The 20,422-nt window shown below is 43.1% G+C and overlaps 1 protein-coding gene across 3 annotated transcripts in view; it reads right to left on the bottom strand.

The window, feature by feature from the left end:
- Positions 1-20,422, bottom strand: part of SOBP (sine oculis binding protein homolog) — a 158,441-nt gene that overhangs the window by 56,398 nt on the left and 81,621 nt on the right. For 2 of the 3 annotated variants that reach the window (XM_045188651.3, XM_053913586.2), the window contains exon 5: positions 11,330-11,425. The exons of the other annotated variant lie outside the window; for it this stretch is intronic. In XM_045188651.3, coding sequence (XP_045044586.2) covers positions 11,330-11,425 — 96 coding nt within the window. The remainder of the gene's footprint in view (positions 1-11,329; positions 11,426-20,422) is intronic. 3 annotated transcript variants of the gene reach the window in all.

Below are 20,422 nucleotides of genomic sequence, written 5' to 3'. Positions count from 1 at the left end.
CATAATAGTGTTTCCTGGCTCAGGTACCTAACACAGACCCGCTTGGCCCAAACACCAAATGTAAAATTAACCGCTTAGCTCTCACTGTTTTTATCAACTGACCACAACCTGCCAAGTTTATGCTATTCTCAGTCCTTTTAAAGTGACGCCAGTCCAGGCAGTCTCTCAATTGCCTCCCCCCCCCCCACCTCCTGCACCATCACTCCACCCTGAGTCTTCTCTTTCTCTGGATGCCCTCCCATTCCCCACCCACCCTCCAAGGACCAGCCCAGGCCCCACCTCCTCTGAGGATCTATTCCTGATGGCTCCAGCTGCCATCTCCTCCCCACTAAATGACCCTCTACTTCCTTATTGCACATATACTGCTTTAACACACATTTCTATTCTCTGATCACCACCCGACCCCACCTGGCACTTTGCTAGACACTGCACGTTCACATAAGCACAGCTTGTTTGTAAACTCCTTAGGAGAAGGACCCACGTTTTATAATCTGCTTGCACAGCGACACATGACTTTGTGGCCCAGCACTGGGCAGGCACCCAGTCTTGTACTAATTCCACTTTCGGAGATGTGTCCATGATGCTAAATACCCAGATTGTTTTTAAAGGTTTTAAATCTTCAGAGACATTTTCTTTATGCAGCGTATAGAAAAGAATAGATGAGAGATGTAAAAAATTGTTCAAACTAAATAAACCAGGGAGAAAATATCCCTCGAGAAAAGGCCTCTCTTGGTTTGAATGAACGAAACCGGCTGTCTCCATTCATGCAACTCAATTTTCAACTTGGCTGATCAGATGAAAGTCAGAACAATGCTTAAAAGTCACAAGGAAAAATGCTAAGGAAAAATGAAAATAAAAATTTTATCACAAGTGTATTTTTCCACGTTATTTATTTTTATGTATTCATATGTAAACATCAAATTATTATTAAAAAATACTGCATCAATGACAGAGATGTAGCTGCCATAGGCTAAGAAGCATTTTTGTAATGCTCTGGCTTATTTTCATTTTCCTTTCCATAGCTAGCCACATTTCTAAGTAAGACATTTAAATTTTATGTGTGTATATATGCAATGCTAGTGCATATTTTCAAAATTCAAGCTACCTGCCAAACATATAAATATTTATCTAAGCCCACAATGGTGTTTAGTTCCCTGGGAGTGTCCTTACCCCTTTATGAGACAATTTAGAAGTTAAAGCACCACTCAGTAAAATGGCACATAATGGAGGCCCCCAAAGTATTTCATATAGCTTAATATCTGGATACTTTTTATGTACAGGCCTTATCCTAGCACATGCTTGGTATTTAAACACTGCCTCCCTTCCCATCTCAGGCTTTGACACTTAAATATATTCATGTGGTTTTTCCCCCTTCCTGTTCACACGAAGAAGTGTTTAACAGATCCTGCTGCAATATCAGAATCGGATTCAAATTTTCCATTCAAAGGAAACCCAACTATATTGAGATCTGAAAACTAAAAAGCAGCAGAGCGTTTCACATAATTAAGCTTAGACTGTGACTTTCCCCACACAAGTTGGTATTGTGAACAGGGGTTATCAAAGTTAAGGGTAGGAAATGCACCCATGTGTACTTGTCTCTTCCGTAGGGTGGGAACCTGAGATGACGGTAATGCATCCTAATTTATTAAAGCACATACCTTATCCTAATTAAATCTACAGTTTGTTCTACTCAGAGAAAGGAATCATTTCTCTATCAATGTATCCGCGAATTTTCAAGAGAAATATTCATAGCTAGGCAACCCAAAGTAGAAAATTAAGCAGTTTTCCTGATAATAAAGACAAAAATTCTGCTTATTATTTTTAAACTGGCTTATTGGTGGTATGTCTTAACTGGTTCAACATTTTACTTTGGAAGAATGAGCAAAGCCACCTCTCAGTGCCACTGGAGGGTGAGTGTACACACGATAGGAAATTGCACAGCCAAGACACTCAGAGGCCGGCCCTCCACTCCACCCTGTCAGTAGCCAATGCACAATCCAGAGCTAACTGTAGGCATTTCATTTTCACCTGAACTAGAACAGGGGGCTATGTGATCGCATCCATTCATTCAACACATTGTAATTGAGCACCCACATCCATAGGTCATTAAATCTGTATCGCCATTGATTGCTAAGATGCCATTATTTTATACCTCTAGAGAACAACACAGGCAATTAAAAATGTTTTTAACATCTGTAATATGCAATCAATGGTAATATGCAATCCCATTCCTAAGATGTCAAAATGTTCGAGGGGAAAAGTGCGCCTTAGAATCCCTGAAATATGTACGGTGTGGGCGAGCATGGGTGTCAGGGGAGTAGTGAGGAATAAGGCAAAGCTCCTGCCTGGCAGAGCTCTCAGCCAAAGGGGCCTCATCCACGATTAAGAGATGCCCCAGCTCCTGGCTCTATGTGGCCATGCAGGAGGGAGGACAGCTAGGAAAAAGGCCCTGCAGGAATGCTTGACACCTCAGACCAGAGGAGTAGGAAGTGTACAAAAAACACAATTATTAAAGACACTTCAAGCTGAATGCAATGAAAAAATACACTATTTTGAAGACTCCTGTTTGCTTGAATCTGCTCATTTGCAGCTTAGTCATAGGCTTCTATTTTCCTTCTTCCTTGTTAAAATTCCCTCTCACTAGTCCTCTATCACCCCCACTTCCCCATCTCCAATTTCTTGCCTCCTTTATTACTCACATATGTCATTCATCTCAACTCCAAATATTTTTTATACCCTTTCCTTTTTTCTCCCAAGAGACTTCCATTAGCTTGTTCTTCTAGCCATAAACCAAGCACATGACTGAATGTGATTAATATTAGTTCTGGCTGGTTACTTGCACAATTTTATATTGATAATTGATATCCTACCTGATTTTCTGGTTTTTGTTTGATATATGACCTAGCACTTCCATGAAGCCATCAGAGGCGAATTCCCTTTGGTATTTTGTTCAGTTCTAGCAATTAAAACAGTGAGAGAAAATGTGACTGACACCTGGCTCCAGTGTGCTGACTGACAGCCAGAATTCTCAACGATCATAAATCAGTTCACTCTGACGCACTCCACTGTACCAAATCAAAAGAGTGTAGGCCTTTTTCACATGGCCTTTCTGATCATAAAAAAGAATCAAACCAAAAGAAGAATTAGTATCTGTCATACATAATCTATTGCTGTCAGACAAAAAATAATATACTCAAAAGCTCATATCACATTGAAAAGTATATTTCCTATTGTTTACCAAATTAAAATACATATATTTTGGTTCCTTTCCCTACAATTTATTATGCATTGAGAATTCTCAAACACTGACATGACTTTCTGAATAAATTCCCCTTTCTAATATTCACAGATGTTCTTGCTGGCTCCAGAATTCTACCAACCAATTGTTACTATGAAGAAGCTAAAAGAGTGATTCTGAATTAACTTCTTACTTCCCTCATCCCTGACACATAGACTGAATCCCCCGGGGCCATGAGATGGGAGGCTATACTGGCCTTGGTGCCCACCCTGAGAAGGGGGCAGTGTGTCTTTGCCTGAGCACAGGTCAGGGATGGGCATCAAACCTTAGCTCTCTGCTGCTCACTAGGTCCCTTCCCCTTCCCCAGGGCAGAGAATGTAACATCTCTGAATTGTAGTTTCCCCATCTGTAAAATGGAAATAACACCATTTATCTACTTAGCAAGTGATGGAGAATAAAAATCTAAAAAGGGTCTGTGAAGACTTAGCACAGTGCCGGCATGTTGGGGACACCCCATGGGATGGTTTCCTGTCTCCTTCCCAACTCAGGCTTATCAGAGGAACATCCTTTTGCTATTGTAGATATTTCCATGTGTAAATTACATTTTATCCTTTGCTCTGCATTTATTTTTCTTAGTTACATATTCCTAACATTAACAATTTTACTATTAAATGGTAGGGCAAGATGAAGAGATCTTTGATCGTGCAGAGAGTCTTCCTGAAGAATTATACAGACGGACAACAGGACGACAGCTGGGGGTGGGGGGAAGTTAGGGGATGGATGGATTGAGCAAAAAGGAAAAAGGACTCATGGACATGGACAACAGTGTGGTGATTGCTGGGGGAAGGGGGAGTGAAGGGGACTAAATGGCAATGGAAAAAAACACAATAAAAATGAATTAAAAATAAAATTTAAAAAAGAAAAAGACTTTCAAATAATCTATTGCTAGAAAATTTGGCCAGGTAGTATTCTATGATATGCTTAAAAGTAAGCAACCTTAGTTAGAAGAAATAATTATAATCACAGCAACATTGATTGAGTGCCAACTGTTTGCCAAATGCCATTCTAAACACCTACGGGTGTTCATTCTTTTAGACCTCACACCAATCCTACCAGATAGGTAACACTGTCCTTATTTTATAGATAAGGACATGGACACAGAGAGATTTGGTGACTTGCCCAAGGTCACACAGCCAGTGGGTAGAGTGGTGGAGGTTCCTGAATTTGAACCAAACAACCAGGCTCAAGAGCCCAAGCTCTTCACTACAATACCACACTGGTTTTTGACATTTTTGTATTCTTCTTGGAAAACTATTCCAACATTACAGTACCTCACAAATCAGCAACATCTGCTATGCTGCCAACAGCATCTCTAGTGCCCTCAGCATATACAGGCAACTGGGTAGATGTTCAAGGGTTTCTCTGAAGTTCCTTGTTCTAAATTAAAATATTACATATGGGCTTCTATCCAAACCAGTTAGGAAGAGACTCTAGTTACAAAATAAAGGCAAGTGCTCCCAACACCTGCCTTCAGATTTTGTATGCACTAATACCACCTCCAGCTCTATCTTATTAGTAATAAGACTACTGCATATTTAAATGTTCATTACATAGCAGGCATTCTAAGTGCTTCACATACATGATCTTGTTTACTCCTCAGAACGACCCTAGAAGGTAGGTACCATATTTATCCTCATTTTATTGCTAAAGGCACTGAGCTCAGGGCAGTTAAGAAACTTTCCCAGGTTGCAAAGCTGGCATGTCTGCAGAGCTGGGATCCGGCACCCACTCTTACCCACCACACCACAGAGTCTCCCTTGGAAAACACATGGTCCTCCGTACCTCTCGCTGCCTCTATGAACCACTCTAGTGCATTGTGTGAGAAGCCAGCATGAAAACCAAAGCATTATGCCTCTGACCTTTTTGTGCAATGGCCCTGAAACTAGAAAGGGAAAGATCTCCTTGCCTTGGAAAAGGGAGCTTGCCAGGGACCAAGGCCATCCAATTAAGTAGTCTTTTTATCAGGACAGAGGCTGGGGAACTCTAGCCTTCCCCCAGATGGCTTCTCCCCTAAACACACCAAAAATAATGAGTTAAAATAGGGTTCGCGTGGGTGGGAGGTGAAGGGAGATGGTCTACGGTGGTACAGAGGGCCTTTGCATGGGACAAGAAGGCTCTGAACCACAAGGCCACAGCCACAGTGGGAGCCAAAAGGCTGAAAGCAGAGAGAAGCAGCAGCCCCAGCTGGGGAGCAAGGTGAACCAGGGCGGAGATGGAAGCAGAGAAACGAACAGGTGACACAGGATGGCTAAGCAGAATCCACTCCATTTGCCCGTGCTAAAGCCCAGATGGTCTTGCTGGGGAGCATAACTGAGCCACCTTTAGTGGGTGTGTCCTTGCTCAGTCTCCTATTGGTCCATGTTTTTCTAAAAAGTTTTATTTTACTAAAATATAGTTCAAAAAACTGCAGGTGCTCAGGAAAAGCCACAGACTAAAGGGGTCTGGAAGGTGGGTGGAAAAAATGGTGGGTTAGGTCAACTCTCTTTAGATGGCAACCATTCCTGGGGTCTTCTGGGGGGGGTTACAATTATTCTGCCAGGAAACTGGTACACAGAGTACTATACATGCATACGTCACATGATATTTTATTTGATGTGATGGGAGCCCAAGTGTGTCACCAAGAATTCTCATTCTCAGAGCCTGTGCTGCTCAGCAGTAATGTCAAAGAAACTATAATTTCGAATTGAGCTGGGACATGAATCTGGCTTTCTGTAAGGGGAGGATTGTTGATTAATTATACGTACTTTGAAGAGCTTATCAAGTTTCAAGTGAAACATGTCAGTTTCTATCACCTTTTGGGGGATCTCATTATGTCTCCATGATCTAGTAAGGAAGCCCTAGAAATAGCTAACATGTGACAGCGATCCCGGATTTCTCCTCATCGCTGTGATAAGCCAACATGTGCTGATGAGCTGAGCTGGCGTGGGAAGAGACCTGATCTTATTTTTAAATACATACACACAGAGCCAGGGACCTGAGAGTGAAGAATACTCAAGTCATCACTGGCACTGTGGTAGGCTTTTTTAACTGGACCTGACTGTCCCGGCCTTACAAGGCTGTGCTGAGCAGGGAGGGAAAAGCACAATGCCTAACCTAGAGTCATTTGTTTTATTTGTACATCGTCCCAAAGCTCCAATTCCAATTTAACCAGCGTCCATGGATTCTTTCTAGCCAGAGAAGTAAGATGCTAAAGTTTGTTTGTTTGTTTGTTTTTTTACAAAAGAACTAATATATTTGCTTCACAATATTCCAGCAGAATAAAAGGGGGTGGGGTGGCTGGGTGGAGAGTAAAGGGAGAGATGAAGCAAGATAAAGAACTGATCAGTGTTTAAGCTGATTGACAGGTACGTGGGTTTCACTATCGACTCTTTCTGCTTTTGTGTATGTTAAGCATTTGCTGTAGTAATTTTTTTAAATCCACAAACGTACTAGGAATGTCCATAAGGTATAACTACTTAAGTCCAGGCTTGATAGGATGGTGTCAGTTACCGACACCTCTGCAAATGGGCGGGCCTGCCAGCTCACCCTTCATCCGTCAGGTACTCTCCCCTCCAGCCAACTTGGATGCCAACTGAGGTGTGGGTCACCTGACCTGTACTTTCCTGCCTCCTTGCCTTTGCCCATGCTCTTTCCCTCTGCCTGGATGCCCCCACCCCCACTCTGACTATCAAAATCCAACCCATGTAAGGCCTAGATCAAAGGTATCCCCCTTTGTTACGTCTCTAATTACCACATATGGAAGTAATCTCTTCCTCCTTTGTACTCCAGAACTTTGCTGGTGCTCTCTTGGGGCTCAGCTCACTGAGTGATGATAACAATCATGAGAACAAGAAGAATCATAATAATAGCGGCTAATGTGTACTGAATGTTACTATGTATCAGGCACTTTAAATATGTCATCACATTCAATCCTTACAACATCCGCTGAGGTTATTACCACTTATTAGTACATTTAACAGATGAAGATCTGAAGCTCAGAGAGGTCCATGGGGTGAAAGAGAGATCCAATGTGATGTGATGGCAGCTGTGTCACCATAAATTTTAAGCCTTTGTGCCCATGATCCTTAAGTCATACGACCAGAGTGAGGTGGTGTAAATTAAAGTCTAGCTGGGGCAAAATTCTAACTTTCAGGAAGCCCTGAAAGTCCACATTCCTGATACTATAACACTGTCTTCCTACTGAATTGTAAGCTCCTTCAGGGAAGAGGCTCTGTCTTTTTGTATTTTGTGTCCCCTACAAGCACTGTCAGGTATAGGGCCTTATACATAGAAGATGCTCAATAACGTCTTGCTAACTGAACCCGGTATTACTTCAGTGCAGTTCTGATGAAGGACTATGCCCGGTCCTTTTAATCTACCTATCTGACTGCCCGAGGAAATGAAATGGGCAAACCCGCCCACAGAGCTGCTGAAGCTTGTCTCCTCCCCACCATCTCTGTTCGGAAGGCCACAAAACTAAAATAGTTTTCATCTTCTCCCTGCACTGGCACTGTAAATGGCCAGAAAGAATTCTTTTCCAATGCTATTTTTATTTTGTCTCCCAGCTGTAGGCTCTCTCCCCCTCCCTCTGCAAGACCCCTGTCCCTAACAGCCTTAGGAGAAGCCGAAGGGAGTGGGACTTTATCTAGATAATGACTTGGGATTCTGGATCTGAGGAAGACAGGCTCATTTCCTCCCTCACCCCCAAGTTTCCTTTCTCTTACTTCCCCTTTCAGACTTCCTAAACCTGCTTTCTTTCCAACCAAATTACACCACATGGTTGCTGCTCTTCTTTAACTATATTTTAACCTTCTTTCTGAATGCAGTGATGTTCTCTGGACTGGCCCTGAGAACATATGGGGAATAGGCTCAGTTGCCTTCAGTTCCTTCCCCAAAACCCTTTCAACATTCCTCTTCTGGCTACAGGTTTTCACCCTCCAAGGACCCCGTTATGCTCTATTTCTGCAATGTCTTACTCCCGGGTGGCTTTCAGGAACTGAGAAAGTACTGGCTGATGAGAAGGTGTGAGCTCATAATATGATTAAAGTCATCCTGTCTAGCTCTTGATCCAACTTGTACTATCGACAAGAACATTTTAATAGAGGAAATGAGGAGGCCCAGTAGGCCCAAAATAATGAGGCAATAATGGTAAAGGGACCAGCAATGGAGTTGAAATTCGGGGCGAAGGCTAGTCACCATGGCTGGCTCTAAATATTCCCTCTCTGGGCTCCCAGACATCATATTGTTGTGGTGTTAATGTGAGGTGAATTTCCTAGTTTCTTTTATTGAAAGTTATTTGCCTTGGTCATAAATTTAGATATGTCAGCAAAATACCCTGGTGTGTGTGTGCACGCACATGTGTGCCTGAACACCTATCTATGAAGAGGTAGATGGGGCCTCAGTGAATTGTGACGTATCGTACAACATACACAGTGATCAAGCTTTATCTAATGTCATTCATCTTGGCAGCCTCGCATTTTCAAAATTAATAAAGAGCATAAGGGAGCTGCTGCACAACCACCAACCATAGAATCTTGGCCACCGAACTACAAAGTCATCTGTGTTGTGAATTAAGTGTGAAGGCACACATCACAGTTTGGGATTTAAATGGAAAAATCAATACCCTACAGGAAATCTGCAGTTGCATAGCAGATTTTCTATCAGCCAAGGCTTTCTTTGTTCAGTGCCTTCTGATGACAAATACTTGTGTATTCCAGGCATCGATTTTACTTTGCTTTAGTTTAGGTTCCTTAATATTCCTCCCTCTTCTGAGAAGCAGAGTCTGGGGGTGTGGGGGGAGGACAATCAACAGTCAATAATAAAGTTGGAGGCTACCTGGCCAGGGCACTTGCTGTCAGCACCTGTGGCCCAGGGGCTTAGCCTTCCAGCCATGAGCTCCTTGTCGCCTTGGAGCCTGGAAAGTGACCTGTGCCCTCCACATTTTCTTCCAAGAGCCATTGGTACCCCCGGCCCCCAGGGCTCCCTCACTGCTTTTGCTGCAGTGAACCACGTAAGATGGCAGAACCACCCCTAAGCTAAGAAAGCACTCTGGAGAGAGCGTGCAACCTTTTCTTGTGGGTTCTTTAAAAATTTGCTCCAAGCTGCACTAAGAAAACTCCAAGGACTTCCCATTTCTCTCTTAATAATGAACAGGTCTCTTTCACGTAGAAGCACAACTTCTCAGGGCTTCATAACCAGCCAAGCACCACTGCTTTTCTTGCAGCTGAAAAAAATTAAGGTTCTCCTTGAAGAAATAAGCTTACATGTTTTTTTTCTCTTTATTCTCCTTTTTCTTTTATCGTTTGCTGACCAAAAATAAAACATTTCTAACAGTGGCTTAGAAGAACTAAATTTGTACCAATCTTTCAAAACTACTGCCAACACAATTTGGTGTTTAAACACAGCAAGGACTAAATATACATTTTCTCTAAAGATAGCTGGAGAAGACGTTCACATATACGGTTTACTTCCTCCAGTAGAAACTGACCACAGCCAAGACTCAAACACATTCATTTTTCTAGTAAATACAAAAAAAAAATCAAATATGGCATATTACATTTAACAATTTCCCCAAGAAGTACTAAGTGACTCCCCAAAGCATTTTGATACGAAAACAAAGCCTAAATGGCCCCTATGGTCTTCTGCTGGATAACCACAGTTATGGGGTGAAATGTTAAAACAGAACCTAATGAAAAGGATTTCTCCCAAACAGGTAATGCTAGCAGACCTGGAAGCTTTAAGAGCCCTAAGATAAAATGTAAGGCGAGTTAAATTTTCAGGGGAAAAAAAACTGCGTTTCCAAGCCGTGAATATGCCTGTGGATCGGTCGGTCACGGGACTCCACACCCAGAATGAGTGGAGCTGTCGCAACCGCGCAGACGGTGGGGCTACGAGAGCAGGTTCTTGCTGTCCACATCTAACTACTGTGGCTAGAATGGGTAACGACTGTATTTTTCTCCCTTCTCCTGCTCTTTGGACACTTTGTTTTTAATGAATACTTCGTATCAGAGCTAAGTCCAAACACCGGTACCTGTGGGATTTCCTAAAGCCGAGACCTGGCAGAGCCGCTCGGTGTTCCGCCAAAAACTAAACAGAAATGATTCTACCTCAAAACGTTAACAACTGAGCATCCTCATTCTCTTTCAGTGTTTTCATTTAGTTGGAGCAAACGTTTTTGCTTTAATGCAATTGAAAAGAAAAGAACATTTAGGGACAACATAGCTAGATCCCTCATAAAGCTTCATTTGCCAAAGCAGTGTTTGAATCTCTAAATACATGACAATTCATTCTCTGTTTACTTTAGGTAAACAGAACATGCATTGTGGAGCACTCATTTTCAAGAGCTAATCAAGAACATTAGGTCCCAACAGATTCATTTAATAGAAATATAATAGGCATTCCTGCTTGCTTTTCATCTTGTCTCACTGTAAATGCTAAAATGAACAGCAAATTAACCCTGCGTTGGAACAGAGTCCCTGTCACAGCTGATATCCTCTCTCTCACGACTTGTAAACATCCCCGCATCCTGTCGCTGCTTTGACTTCTTCTACTTAGGAGAGACGAAAGTGCCTGATTGAGTTTGGCAAGCCAGCGTAGGAATACTTGAATTCTAAAGGGAGTACTGCGTGTCAACTCTGCTATCTTTCCTAGCAGAACAAAATATTACCATGTTGTCTCCGAAAACAGTGTACAATTAGGAAGTACGAGGAGGGGTGGGGGTGGGATTATTTTTGTCCAAACTACACGTATCAATTGTATTTCTCTGTATTTTTAACTTTATTAGCCATTCTCCAAATGGCTGCTTATAAACTACTATACAAAACAAGCTAATAAAGACAGGCCATCCAAGCTCTATAATCAGATATAAAAGATTTGCAAACAATTTGAGATCTTATAATTAATATTCAGTGATATCAGAATTAGCATTTAGAACTCTATACAGATAAACTATAATACTTCATAAATTATGTAATAATGAACAAACCCTTTCAAAAACTGTTTTCACTGTGCTAAAGTAACATTCTAGACTTGTTGTAAGTATATTATTCTTACAAGTAGTTCGCAGTTATTCTTGAAGGCAAGCCTTGGAGTTTCCTTAGCATAGTGCTGCTGGGGAAAATTTTCAGCATGTCCATCTTCATCTCTAGCCTGAAGGGAAATATAATGGCCTATTTAGGGACTTACAAATAATGGAAGAAGAAAAAAAAAGCTAAAAGCATAACAGCTCAGATCATTAAACAAACGGGAATCCAGAAATAACAACATTATTAAGAAGTTTGTTTAAATACGCAGTACGCCTTTTAGATATCAAAATTTGGGATTTGTTTTTCTTTACATAGTTTAGTTTGAACATGCAAATTCATTGTGGTGTAATATTTAACGTTTTAAATATTCAGCAAACCAAAATAAAATAACTTTGTTGGAAATTACCACCACTTTAGTCTTCCAGTGACTTTGGTTGTACATTTAGGATTCTATGACATACATACGTGTTTAAACTTCTTGGCATGCTTAAGCAATTTCTAGATAACGCACTGTTTAAAAATTCTAATAGCAAGGCCGTAAGAAAAGCAATTTGCATAGTTATATTTTGCATTGTAATATTATTAGAGATAAGCTGATTCCCCTCCATTTTTAAATAAAAATGTGAAAGGAGCAATGATCTAGTAAGAACAATGATTCTTCAATGAAATGCAGTAAAAAAAAAATTTAATTAAGAAGCTGCATTAAAAGTTACTGGTTATTTTGATCTACACTGTTAATTAAGAAAACTGAAGTTTAAATGGAGACATTGACAGAACCCAACAGCAATACCGCTTGCATACAGTCTTCTCTTTCTCATCTCCACGGGTTTCTGGTGTGGAGTTGGAGAGAAGGGAGAGGTAGGTGAAAGGAGGCGTGTCTGCAGCACACTCATTAAATCATTCATTTGGGCGACACTTGCACTCCGCTCCGCTCTCATCTCATCTCAGCCCTAACTGCTCTCTCCTTCCTGGCCTCCTGAAATTCACAGCTGAGCTGTCTCCCTCACATATGGCTTGCATATAATTATGCATATTCCATTTTGCACTGCATTAAAATGATGAGCTTCTGGCTCCCTGCCAGCTGATTTTAAAAAGCCCAAGTGAAGTAGGAAAAAGGAGAGAAACACAGGGAGAGCCGCACAGGAAGCAGCAGGTAGTTCTGTCTGCTGTCTCTTTAGATAAAATGTCTGTCTGGCACCCAGGGAACAGCTGAGAACTACCTGTTGTGATGTATGGATCGAGGCGGAGGAAACAATGAGCACGCACGTCTGTGGCGCAGCGATGACAGTGCTGATGTATTGTTTCTCCTCTAACGGAGTGAGATCTGCCCGCTGACAAGTATCACTCAGAGCTCCTCGGCTGGACTGGGGATTGTCATGTTAGAAAGGCATCCGTATTCGGTATATTCGAGAATGTACAGCTTGTATTTAATAAAGGCTTCTGCTACTTACTGCAGGGAGGGAACTGGATTCAATTTGGAAGTGGAATGTCACAGGCAGTCGTATTTGGGTTTCAAGAAGTTGGTGGGAGGGGGGAAGAGATTGCTTTGTTTTGGTTTCATCTTTGAAATTTATCAATACCTCTGGGATTTAGTGCCTTCTTACTGTACCCTCTACCACCACCAAATCAGCATAAAATAAAAACATGGTTATAAGATTGGACTCTATGGGACAGAAAAGAGTGAGGCATTGTTCGTGTGCAATGGCTGTCGAGGCGTTGAAACCAGTGATGTTTCCTTCTTCTCACTGCATCTGCCCTAGTCTGCAGCTCCATCAGGGTGTCAGTTAATCTAGTCTTCAGTGGACCTGTTTTAAAGTGGACTGTATAAATAAAAGGCAGCTGTGAGAAAGCAGTGAGATGCCAATGGGAAGGGATGATGGTAGACTCTTCATAACTGAATTTTAAGCCACTCTGTGAGGTATAGGTCTTTTGAAAGCTGGGACAGTATCTATTTTATCTTTCTTCCTCTGCCATTCCCAGTGCCTTATTTTTAGTTGGTACTTAACAAACATTTAAGTGATGGGGGAAAAAAAACCCATAAAAGGATTGTAACTAGACCCTACCATAAACAACTCTGTAGAAAATGCCACCTCAAAATATGCTAAACTTGGTGGGAGGTTTATTATATTCCTGATGCACTATGATACATATGCTTGGAAACACACTCTGCATATAGTTTACAAGGGCTACTATTTACATATGTATGTCTATATTCAATATATATGTATCTTGTGTATAAATATTCATAAGGTGGAATATGTTTATTATGCATGTACTATCTACACACATTCATACACACCAGATGCCTGGGGATATTTTCAACATTAGTGGAAAAATACATTCATTCCATTTACATGTAAGGTGCTCACAGTGCTTTTTATGTTTTTAAAGGACAAAACAAGTCTAAGACTTGACTGTGCCTCCTCAAAGAGGCTATAGATTTCACACAAAGCTTCGTAACTTATGTGGCTAAATAAAGCAGCAGTGTAAGAGAAAGGAGAGGGGATCTGGGGTGAATGGAAGTGGAGAGAGAAAGTCAGAAAACCGACTCTTTACTGAGGCATATGTTGGCCTCTGCAGCGAACTCCCAGGGCCCTGGGCACGGTCTGCCTCTGACAGTCAACCTGATTCCGGAGTCGAAGAAACTCCCCCTCCAACCATTTGCTGCGTTTCCACCACCTGCCTGGAATGGAGGCACACGATGTGCAAGGAGACCCAGCACGATCCCCCTCCCGTGGGTGTGCACACACGCACTCACACACCTGTCACCAAAGCAACTCCCTTTGCATCCTGAACTTTTTTAAAGTAAAATTTTCAATTATTCTTACTGGACTAAATTAAAAGAACTGCATTCATCTAAGGCAGTAGTACTTTATTCTGCCTGCATACTAGAATCATCTCGGGTGATTTTTTTCCTAACACATTGGTGCCTGACCTCCCTTCTCCCTCACCTTTCCATGATCCTGATATCATTGGTCCAGGGTGAGGCCTGGACATGAGTGGGTTTGGTTTGGTTTTTTAAAAAAAGCTCTCAGGTGATTGTAGCGTTCAGGTGCTGAGAACCACTGATCTAGAAAGCGTGCCCACTGGTATCAAGAGGAGGCTCCTGGCAGAGCTGGCGGAACAGGCTCTAACCAAATCCCGCTGGAGTGAACTGCAGCCTTAGGAGGATAAAGGCTCTGGCCCCTGAGGTGGGTCTCACCCTAAAGATTTAAGAGATTACTTGACTGGCTACTTGTGGGCAAAAAATTCTCTTTATTTCTTTTTTAGTTTCTGATGTATTAAATAATCTTAGAAGAACTACTAGACGCTTCCTAAAAGGCCTTCCTAAACCTCTCTAACCAAGTCAAATACCTCCACTCAGCCCTCTCTTCGACCAGACACAGGGGCACCCTTCCACTGTCTGCCTCCTCCACCAGACTGGGAGCTCCCGAGGGCAGGGTGGCGTCTGGGTCCCGGCCACCACCTGGCGCACACTAAGTGCTCTGCAGGCAGGGGCTCCACCATCATCCCACAGCAACTGGCTGCAATGTTAGACAAAATCCACAGGCACTCCCTTACCCTACATGTCGATTCATTTTAGAACATTTTATAACCTGATACACTGAAGCCAGTGCCTTATTCCACATCTGCCCCATTTTGGGTGGCAGACAATAGCACATCAAGGTGGGGGCAGGACAGAAGATGCTGACGATGCCTGCGGGGGTGGGGTGTGGGGGTTGAAACCTGAAGATATTCAGAATCACTGGTCATGGTAATAATATAAAGCAGACCGACGTTCAGCTGGTTTTATTATTGTTCTTAAATTCTCCACAAACAATGCTTTCTCTGCCCATCTCTGGCAGACCACCCCCACCGCCAGCTCCCACTGGGGCCAGGAGACCTGTGTTGATGTCTGACTTTGTTCTGGAATGACCGGTTCTGACAGAAGGAATGTCAAGACACATCATAATGAACTAACTCTCTCCATGTGTCTTATTCTCAACAGCTTTATTCTGACTAATATGTTAGACATTTATGCCAACCATGGGAAAAAGCAAGTGGGAAACTATTGTTTTGCATTTGACTACAAATGTGATTGTCGGACCAAAGGTGCATTTGTGATCTACTATTCTAAGACACCTTTACTTCTGCCATAAAATAGAACTAGAAATTAAAATCTCTCCATTCAACCGCAAGGGGCTTTCCCTGTCTTGCTGATAGTCGTGCATCCATTCTCACCGCGTGCCAGGCATTTGAATAAACTTAGACTAATTGTCTCTCTACTTCAAAAATCTCTGGCTTAAACAGACTTTGTATTCACCTCTCTTTCCCTGTAAATCATCATTAATTCAGTTTTCTTTTTTTATTCTTACATACAGCAAGATCAATATTCTTCTCTGGAAGACTCTTTTAGAAAATGTGGAATCTTCTAAAGACGGCTCCACTGACCTACCCCAAAAAAGTGAGCTGTTTCTGACCCAGTGACAGAGGTTACCACAGTCACCACTAAAGTACAAAGGTAATTATGTTCAGAGCTAACACCTCCCTGCAATGAATGGGAGTTGAGCCCTCTGTGTCATTGTGATTCCAGGATTTCTTTTGGAAACAAGAAGAGGTTCTGCCTGGAACCAGAGCTGGGGAGAGCTCTGCAGAGCCTCCAGGCTTAGCTTTCCAAGGCTGCAGCAGGTGTAGCGCATGTCAGCTCACACATGTGGTGTCGCTACCAGACTTGGGAACATCCAGAATAGTGCATCTCAACATTGTGGGAATAAGTTTAGAGAAGACTAGTTGTGGGGGAAAAATATATTTTATAAATAATTTTTGAATCAGAAGTAGTAGGATTTCTTTTTTAAGTTTCAAGATAAAAGCAGGAGATACTGCTTCTGAAAACTCCTAGCAATTCATCTGACCATTTCTGGTCTATCCTTCCTCTGTCGAATGCCTCTGTCCATTCTCTTGACGAAGCTCGGAGGGGAATAAACGGCAGCCGTCACGTGCAGCCTTTCTTTCAGTGTGTGGTGAACTTGACGTGAGGCCAGCCCACTTTCTCTGCCCCTCAGTGAAGTTCCCTGGGCTGGAATCACACACCCTACAGAGCAGATCCTGTGTCTGCTGGAGTTACTGCCCAGTTATTCTCATCTTCACAGCCCAACTCCTCAGGACTAAGGTCCCAGTTCACTTCAACTGAGTTCCTGTCCTTCACCTCAATTTCTCAGGGTAAAACCAGATCCCGCCTCTCTTCCCCACTTCTGGAAGAGTCATATGCTCCCTCTAAGCCTTAGTTCAGACTGCAGCTCCTCTAGGAAGCCATTCAAGACATCTTCCTCTTGGTCCTAACCTGGGTTCTGTGCCCCTCTGTCCCTGTCCATATCCAATCCATCCATCACACTGTATTAATGACCTTCTAGGTCTGCAATCCCCACCAGTCTGTGAGGTTGTGAGTGCAGAAAATGTGTTCTATCCAGCTGCAAATCTCTAGAGCCTCCTCTGGTTCCTGGCATAGTGTAGGGGCTCCATAAATGGCGAGGGAATGAATGAATGGGTTCCTATCCTTTAACCCTAGCAAATGGACCTTCTCTGCCTTGCACTCCAGTCCCCAAAGGTAAGTGCTCTGCCCCTGAACTTAGGAGTTCCCTCCATACTGGAGTCTTAGCAGGCCTCTGCCAGAGCTCTCTGATTACACCTGCCTCATACCTGGACCATCACTGACTAGTCCATGCGCTTCTGCCCAACACCTGTCCTTCCCGTTTGGTTAGACACAAGGGTCTTGGCCTCACTGCTGATCTTGTACTCAACTCAATAATTGGCCAATAGCCCTTTTGTCCCAAATATCTCTCTCCTCTGCCTTCTACCTAAACCGACATTGGCTAACAAAGGTTAGTCTAGCCTCTGGTTATGGTCTCATCTCTGCAAGTTCATTCCCAGATTAACCAACCTAATACCTTGCTCCCAGTATGTCACCTAGTTATAGTGCCCAAGTCAGTCTGGGTCATCTTTCTCCTGGACAGAGGACTCCTACCTGGCTTCGGGCTTCCTATTCTGGGATACCCCAGGCACCCAGAAACACGAACCTGTGGCATCCACTCAATTCACATTACTACTAATCTTTACACCAGGATCCCTTGCTCACCCTTCCAATAGCTCCTCACAGAAGACTGACTATGGGACTCCTGCAGTGGTGCTGTTCTACTCTGTTCTTTTAACAAAACGTATCTAAATGTCCACTTTGCATGTGGGCAAGGGGAAGATGTTTTCCCAGTGACGTTTTTCCTCCATTCTCCTCAACTAGCAGGAGGAGGGACTCTCCGTGCCTCTTCAGGCTGCTCCGACAGCTCACACCTCTCTGATGGCTGAGATGGACTGAGTGGCTGCAGCTATTTTTTTCACTCCCTGAAAACCTTTATGTGTACACACACACACACACACACACACACACACACACGCCATAAATTTTTAATATCCAATTTGGAATCTTCAAAGAATAACAGTAACAAATATGCAACATGAAGATAATGGGAATCGAATCATGTTTATGGCTTCCGTGAGCATCTCCTTAAATAATGTCAGGTCAGAGTCACGAGCACATGGGAGGCTACAGGCCGATCTGGCGGCTGATTCATGGCCGCCCTTACTCAGGGGCCCTAATGGACGTCGTGACACTTACAGCAGCAGACTCCACATGGGCCTGAAATACGGCACCTCGCGAACTAAAATACGTCATGCTCATCCCAGCACATCCCAGCTGTGCCTCGCATAATCAGAGCAGTTGCTGAGTGGCTCTGAAAAATCCTTGGGCTTTTCATTTTTTCTAATCTATTTTTCCTTTATGAGACAGGTGACCCTTCCGGATTTATCTTGCACTGCTCTTTGTCAGGTCAACCTGAGGGTCTTTGTTTGGTAAGAACTGTGTTTTCAAAGGGTCCACAGGTAAGGCCCAGCAGCTGGAGCACGCAACCCAGTTCTTTCTTTTCTCTTCTCAGCTCAAGCCACACACACCGCCACCACATCCCCGGCAGCTTCTGATTATCCCAGGACCCTTGATCCTCGGTGGATTATCTAGGCTAGTCGATTGCTCCCCCTCCCCCACCTCCTGCCTCCACCCTCCGCTTGCCTTTTGGCTTCTTTACTACTCATTTGCATCTATTACCCAGGGACCCGTGAGGGGAAACAAAAGGCAGGGAAACACAGATGATTCCACTTTGCTACTGGTTGGCGCCTGTAAAATACTCAAATAATTGGCCTAATCTAGGGATTTCAGGTGGTCCTTTTATTCCTGTTCTGTGAAATCACAAGGCAGAAGGGACTGGATTCGCGTCTTTATGTACAGACCTCTTGATGGACCTGAGAAATTAGAGATAATTTGAAACAGGCAAAAGATGCAGGGGGACTCCAGGACCCCATCAGTAAGGCTAGGAAAGGGTCCAGACATTGTGGAGGAGATTTACTATCCATAGGAAGTCTCCTCCGAAACAACTGGGTCTCAAATGGGACTAGGAAACACAGCAGAACCAGATGAAAATACTGCTCTGCATATGATCAGGAATTCATAGTAACGGCTAACCTTCCTACAGCTCGTAGGGATACACCAGACACCTTTCAAAATGCTTTGTATGTATTAACCCATTTGACACACACACCCATACATATACCAAAACAAAAACGAAAACTTATGAGGTAGGTACCAGCCTCCATTTTTATATGAGGACATTGGAGCACAGAAGAGAGGTTGTGTAGTTTACACAAAGTCACACAGGTAACAAGTGGTAGGACCAGGATTCAAACCAGGCGGTCTGCCTCCAGAGTCCCCACTCTACACCTGGGTGATCTACTACGTCCCTGCTAGCGGTAAGAAAAATAAGTGAAATAAAATAAAATAAATGTGGAATAACTTGAAAATACTGAGGTCATTAATTTAAAAATGCATGTTATTAATTAAAGAAGGTTTTCATAATTCTGTGGTTTTGGCATTCTAAGATTGAATATACAGCAAGGGAGTAAAGAGAGCATTTATGATGAGCATAACTGAAGGGGTTGATGCGGTCTGCAAAGAGCCTAGGAAAAGAGAGGCCAGAGCAGGCATGGGTCAGTAGGTCGCTGGCACAGACTAAGGGAGATAGTACTTCAAAATTTATAAAATTAATTCATAAGACAAACCAACTACTTCAGCTTGATTCTTATTAAAGAACCCTGGGGTCATTGATTATATACCTAAAGAAGCTCATCAATTCCAGAAGGACCTGTCTTACAGAGCTCACTCAACTCTTCAGATCCTTTATCACAATTTCCTCTGTGAATTTCTAAAAGTAGTATCAATATTATCATATTACTTTTATTGATCCCATAGATGATGCTGTACAGGCTATAAAGGACGTTTGTGTGTCTAATCTCATTTGGTGCAGGCACTCTGGTATATAAATGCAGACATGTTAAGGAGGCAGCCCATCAAAGCAGTGGAGACCCGTGGGCAAGCCGGTCAGAGCCCCTGGACTCGCCTAGCTGAGGATCGGGCCTGTGCAGTGGTGATTCTTCAAGAGTGGGGGTGTGGGGACCCGAAGCCAGTTCCCCAGCCTCTGCTCAGTACCACAACACCCTCCACTACCAGGAATAATTGAGACAGAGCAATAGTAATGCAGCCCTGGTCAGGCCCATGGTCCATTAACTCAATGGGTGGGAAGATGATGTAAGAGGCTTGGGTCACGGTCCTCCTGGGAAAGTTAGCTTGCTCTGTGTCCCAGTCACCCTTCACCATGACCTGTCATATCATATATGTATAGGTCTTGGCAAAGGGGAGATGGTCCCTGGAAAACAGGTGAGAGGACGTGGGTGAATCCATGCACAGGTCACCCTGCTTATGGAAGAAATAACTCAAAGGGCACGCCCCAGTGGTGATGGGCATGGGTGGGTACAAGTCACAGGCTGAAATGAGTGGTGTCCTTGAATTCGTTTCTAATTCTGAGGTCAAGGATTATAAATTCTGAATTAGCTACAATACTTGTCAAAGGCCATGATGTCACAATTGTTATCTACAATAAAGGTTCGCCACTCCACCCAACCTAACTTTCCTTTCTCTCACCAGCAACTACGGATGTGCCATATTCAGGGTCTGGATCTGGAGGGTTGCCTACATCCCTTCTGGCTG

This window comes from Desmodus rotundus, chromosome 11 (genome assembly GCF_022682495.2).
Source record: "Desmodus rotundus isolate HL8 chromosome 11, HLdesRot8A.1, whole genome shotgun sequence".
NCBI classification, from domain to species: Eukaryota; Metazoa; Chordata; class Mammalia; order Chiroptera; family Phyllostomidae; genus Desmodus; species Desmodus rotundus.
Note: the sequence above shows the minus strand (reverse complement) of the source record. Positions and strands in the feature narration are given on the sequence as shown.